This window comes from Anastrepha ludens, chromosome 3, assembly GCF_028408465.1.
Source record: "Anastrepha ludens isolate Willacy chromosome 3, idAnaLude1.1, whole genome shotgun sequence".
Lineage (NCBI taxonomy): Eukaryota > Metazoa > Arthropoda > Insecta > Diptera > Tephritidae > Anastrepha > Anastrepha ludens.
The window spans coordinates 121712799-121718798 of NC_071499.1; the positions used below are offsets into that span (position 1 = coordinate 121712799).

At 35.6% G+C, this 6000-nt stretch overlaps 1 protein-coding gene across 2 annotated transcripts in view; it reads right to left on the minus strand.

The window, feature by feature from the left end:
- Positions 1 to 4856, minus strand: part of LOC128858953 (sodium/potassium/calcium exchanger 3-like) — a 37839-nt gene extending 32983 nt beyond the window's left edge. Inside the window, exon 1 of one of the 2 annotated variants that reach the window (XM_054095570.1) lies at positions 3840 to 4856. In XM_054095570.1, the coding sequence (XP_053951545.1) occupies positions 3840 to 3873 (34 nt within the window). In that variant the 5' untranslated portion in view covers positions 3874 to 4856. The remainder of the gene's footprint in view (positions 1 to 3839) is intronic. The other variant, XM_054095569.1, reaches the window with a different exon arrangement.
- Positions 4857 to 6000: the final 1144 nt, after the last annotated feature.

Sequence of the window (6000 nt, forward strand, 5' to 3'; positions counted from 1 at the left end):
AAACAAATCGTTGCTAAGACGCCGATTACTTCAGCCCATCGTCTAATTCTTTCAAATTCGCTAAGAGGCGATTACCGGTCTGATCTTGGCCACATCTTTTAAAATCTTTTCACCATGAGCTATACCGACCTTCGTTTTTAGTATTCAGCATTATTCGAGTGGTTGTGAAAGGTTTTACTCTTGCAATGAATGTTCAACTCCTGTGCAATCAAGCAAGACGGCCAAAGGTCGACGATATGCGCCGGCTGAGCGAGATTTGGCTGTTGTCCTCCCATATGACTTATTTTCAATTGTCAGTTGCCATTCGCTACAGAAATGGATCGATTTCGTTGCGATTCAGCATCGAATCGCGGTTGGAGATTTGAACAACCCCTTTTTGTATTCAGTCTCAACCAAGTGGGTTCAAATGGTTTATTAGTCAGGCAATATTTAGCTTCTAGCCAACCGAAAAAGTGCAACTTCGCTTACTTTATCCACATTTTCGACAATTGGCCTTACAGCGTGTGGTGTATCTTTTTGTTCAAAATTACCGGAAGGGCATCGATGAAGCGAAAATTTAAACTGTTGCAGTATCACGCCTACAGACATTATTTCTCACAGGTTTCCCACCGCCTCGCTTGTGTGTTCGCTAATATCGAGCAAAAAGTATAAAATGTACCGTATTTTAATCTACTGATGTGCGTTCCTCTCTGACGCACACTCAAACACTATTGAGTTGGGAAATCACTAAACTGTCTCAGAAGTTATTTTAGCAAAATGTATTATCTTTCCAATGCCATTTAGCGTAGCCCGATCACACTGATTCTTTGTGATACGTAGATTGCTGCGGCCAGGCATCTATTACATTGCATTCTTTTTACTACGCTATAACTGTCATCGACTATGAGTTTGCTTGGTGGCAGAAAAGACTGGCTGTCTTGATTAAATTTTAATAAAATCTGCGCATTTATAGAAGTTCGATACGAACCGAATTTAGCACTTCCTTACTTATTTAATTTTGGTTCGTTCGTAGTTGCTTTGGTTGTCATTTATTTCGTTTTGTTTCAGTCATTATTTTTTATCTTTCCATTGCCGTATTGCTGTACTTCTGTTTCTGTTGTTGTTCACTATGTTTTTCCTATGCAGTTCCGCTTCAATGCATCGCCGCTTGTTTCTTTTTGTAATTTATATGCGCTTTACTGTTTACACAGAGCTCGTATTGTTTTTTCGGTTACGCATACGCCACGTTGTACATTTGATTTTATTTCATTTCACGTCATCGTCTGGAGTAAACGATACACAATTGTTCATCGATTTATTTTAAATGATTTTTGGTCTTTGTTTTTGAATTTGTCTTTTTTTTTTGCTACTATTTTTGGCGTTCATTTTAGTATTGTATTTTTTTTCATTCGTAGTACGTACGTACATATATTTGTTTATTTTATCATTTAATTTAATGTATATTTCATTGCATTCGTAAATAGTTTATTTTCCATTATTTTTTGAGCATTTGCCTGCCATTTTATTGATTTTTAGTATTAAATTAGTTTGGAATGTTTGTTTATTTATATAGGATTTTGGTGACGATTTTTCAAGTCTTATTCATTACTCCAATGCAAAACTCGTGCCACGAAGCTTGGTGTATAATCAAACAAGGAAAACAAAACATGGAAATAGCAAATGAGCTGATTGGCACATAAGTACATAAGTGGAGTCTTCGCAACGTTGAAAGACGATTTTGTATGTAAGAAATGCTTCTTCAATACCGCAAAGAAATATTTTTCTGCATCGAATGTTATTCTTGGACAGAACCTACATTTAGTATGATAACCGTATGCAGAAAATTGTACGTATGAAGCTGAAAAAGTTGGTATGTGAAATACTTCGTTTATTTTGCTGTTGGTGTATGGAGCACGGAGCAATTATACCTTGAACAGTTGATTCATTTGATGACTATAATATTCAGCCAGACATGGGCTTGGTCTATCATAACAATTTACGGTCTTATGTTGCTGTATCAGTCAGAAGCCATTTAGAAAACTGTGGATAGGAACTATTATATCCTATTACCCCCATCGTATTCGCTGGACCTGACTGCTTCTGATTTTCTCTTATTCCGTTTAATACAAAATGTTGTTTCAGAAAAGGAATGTGCGCAACGTCGTATGCAAAAGGTCGGGGACAAAGCAAGATATACCTTCTAAAATATATAGCAGCAATGCCGGAATTGACTGCAAAGAAAGATCATGTCAAAAAAGCTTGAGTGTGTTTAGTAAGATTGTATAGATTGATAGTATATAACTCTATGAGCTGCTCCGGTTGAAAGGCACTGATTACTGCTGGCAACTAGAGATAACATTGGAATAACCATTTTAATTGCGAGATGATCGAGATAATGATGACTTAGCCTATCATTTATGTTGGTTAGTTCAAAAATTTACTAATAGAGAAAAATTTAATTCTATAACGGCCAGCAAGCAACCTTAACAAATATTTCGCTAAGTAAACTTGGCTGCTTAGAAGCTGTGTGCTATTGAAGTAATGATGCTATCGGCCTGAAAATCTTGAACTATTTTTGATCGACTAAAGGGCGTCCTAGTATATTTGAGTTAATTGTATGTACAGAATGTGAATTATGGGTGTAATGATTCCAATGGGTATCTACCCAACAATCTTCCAGACAGAAATATAGGAGGTGTGGTAGGAGAAGAAGTTCGTTGAACACTGCTGAAATCCCATCGAGCTGCGACAAGTGAAACAAACACAGAGGAATTTCTGGTAAGCTACTTTCACTAAGCAGATCAGCCTTGAGACTAACCAACTGATTACTTTACAGGCCACTGCAGCCTGAGATAGCACTTAAATAAAATTGGCCCTCTGAAATCATTATCTGCTGATGCTGCGACATGCACACTGAACATTCAGAAGACATCCTTTGTAAAAGCCCTGCACTAGGCAGAAAACGGCTACTCCACTTTGGTGGTGCTTGCCTCATATAAATTTTAAAACAATAAGCCCCAGATTGTGTTAAAATTAAAAAAAAAGCCTTAAAATATAGAGTACCTCTACAGGCTTTGCACAATAGATGACTTTTAGTTGCAGTGCGCAGGAGCTTAATAAAGATAATTATAGTAGCATTGGAATGAAATTTTCGAAGCACCAATAAATGTACAAGAATTTTGTGATTTTCATCGAATCGCTCTTTTATTGCAGTCTGTTCTGCATTTCGCTTCCAAAATATTAAAATATCGCATCTTAACTTTCGATGATGTTTATGCACATTGAAATTTTTGAATTGGTCTTTAGTCAGTATTTGGAAAAACTACTGATTCCGAAATGCTTTAGATATTTTATTTTTTTGGTGATTTCAAGGTGAAAATATTTGCTTCGATCTTAGTACGAATTGTAAAAGTTAACACAAGAAGGTTGACGCACTGCACCTTTTTGCTTTCAAAATCGAATCCCAACGCAAAAGAGGCCTGCTTATTATTTATTCCTCCAAACTTGTTTTGCGCGATTTTTTGAAGTGAAATATTTTCTTTTATCTCTTAGCTCTTATTGTGCTTAAAAAACTGCGACTAGAAAACATGAATTACAAAGCGACTAAGGACTATTAAGTCAGCAGCATATCCGAATAATTTTGCGTAAGTTTTTTCTGCAGTGCAACAGCATCAATCGTGCACTTTCAATTTTACAATAGTTTATCTCCAACTGCGATTTAAAAAAAAATATTAACTCATTTTCAGAAAAAAACAATTATTTACATCAAATAACTAGTTAAATCACCGATGGACCTCACGTAATAGAGAGCAACCACACACTGATTCTTCAAGTTATAATTTGCAAAATGTCCCAAGTACCATTTGTGCTGCTGAGGCCCCAATAGTCCTCCATGATGCTGCTTTTGAATGCTCCTTTGCTGCCGTAACGGGCTATATCTTCACTTTTATGTGTACAGCGCTGAGCGTTGCCAGTTAAGTGCGCGCGTACTCAGCAATTTTCTTTTTATGTCACCTTTAACGCAAACCACCTTTCGGTTAAAGCAAAACCAAAAACACTTTTTTATGCAGATTTAACTTTTTACGCGGTTTCACATAAATATCGTTTGTTTGAAATGAAAATAATAGTGATTTCAAAAAAGTTAACTTTTTTCAGTACTGTGCGCTTTCATAACTTTTTTTTAACGCTGCCTGCTAAAACGTTTATTTTCGATGTCCACTCGCGTACTGTTCGACGAATAATCCAGCCGCCGCAAACGAAATGCTCGCACTGCCCGCAATCGTTCACTAATTCGTTCACTGCACCACCGCCGTACGCGTCTTTGTCGCCGTCGTCGTCGTCCGGATCGAGTGTACGCCACTCGCTACTAAACGCGACCGGATACCGTTCAAGCTCATACAGAGGCTTTCGGCAAATCTTCTGAGATGGCTGTGCAGTTACTTAAGCAACCGCCCAACGAATGTATGTATGCATGTGTGTGTGTGTAAATATGTAATAAATGCCGTCAATGATAATCGGTTGCGCCTTTCCGTCTTCGTTTGTACCGCTCACGTTGTCGGCTTATTTGGATATTGTCGTTGTACGTAGTAGTAGTCGTCGTCGTCAGTGCCGCCTTCACCGAATAAGTGGTGCGCGTAGTCGAATTCGATTTGCAACGCCTTACTACCGAATAAATTATTCACTGTTATTGTTGTTCTTTTAATAATTTAACTATCGGTGGTTACTCAAAGGAATTACATAGCTACGTGAAAATCGACCGCGCACTAAACCGCCGCCGCCATTGCCACAGCCGTCACACAACATACTGAACGTTGGATGATCGTGATGCACCGTTCCGAGTTAGTGACTACTAAGTCCGACCACTCAACAACCTAACGCGACACAGCGTAATCCATGACAATTGACAGTGATGGCAGCAATTGCCGCTGCTATAGTAGTTACCGCGCTGCGGCAAGTCGCATGAAAAGCGTGGCAAACGGAAAGCGCTATTTGTTGACGCGTTGCGGGTGTAGGTACGGTTGAATGTCGTTGGGGTATTTGTGTGTGTGCGTATATATGTTCGCCTATGCAGGCTGTTTAATGTACTGTGCGCGCTTGTTCAGATCGTCGTTTGTGTTTGCAGTTGCGACGGCGCGGTCGCGGCAAAGCAGGGCTTGAATGCGCACCCACCCACCCAGCAGCGCAACATACTCGCATCCAGAAGCTAGATTTTTGAGTTAATTTACATATTGTATTTAGGCATACTTATATGTATGTATGTATGTATATGTACATGTGCGAAAGTATGTGTTTGTATATAAGTTAATGTGGATACGTCAGACGCGAAATTTTTTATTTTTATCTACAAACATACCTACGTACATACATACATTTGTATCTAATTCAGCCAAGGCGGCGCGCCATACAACTGAAATTCAGGTAGGCTACATTCGTTAGAATCAAAAGCGTACTATTGAACTAAGATGAGTATTAAAAATATAAAAAAATACAAAAACAATGAAATACTTCAAAATAAAAAAAAATATGTACTGTAAAATAATATAACATAAAATAAAATATAATAATATGAAACGAAATAAATATAATAAGATGTAAAAAATAAATAAACTAAAATTAAATAAAAAAATTAAATTCATTAATAAAAAAATAAAATAAAATAAAATAAAATTAGATATAATGAAATAAAAATAAATAAACTAAAATTAAATATAAAAATTAGATTCATTAATAAAAACGAAAATAAAATAAAATTAGATATAATAAAATAAAAATAAATGAATAAATAAAACTAAATTTAAATAAACTAAAATTGAATAGAAAAATTAGATTCATTAATAAAAAAATAAAATAAAATTAAATTAAATATACAATAATAAAACAAAAATAAAGTAATAAATAAAACTGAATTTAAATAAACTGAAATTTAATAAAAAAAATAGATTCATTAAAATAAAAAAAATAAATTAAATTAAATTAAATTAAATTAAATATAATAAAATGAAAATAAATAAAACTAAATTT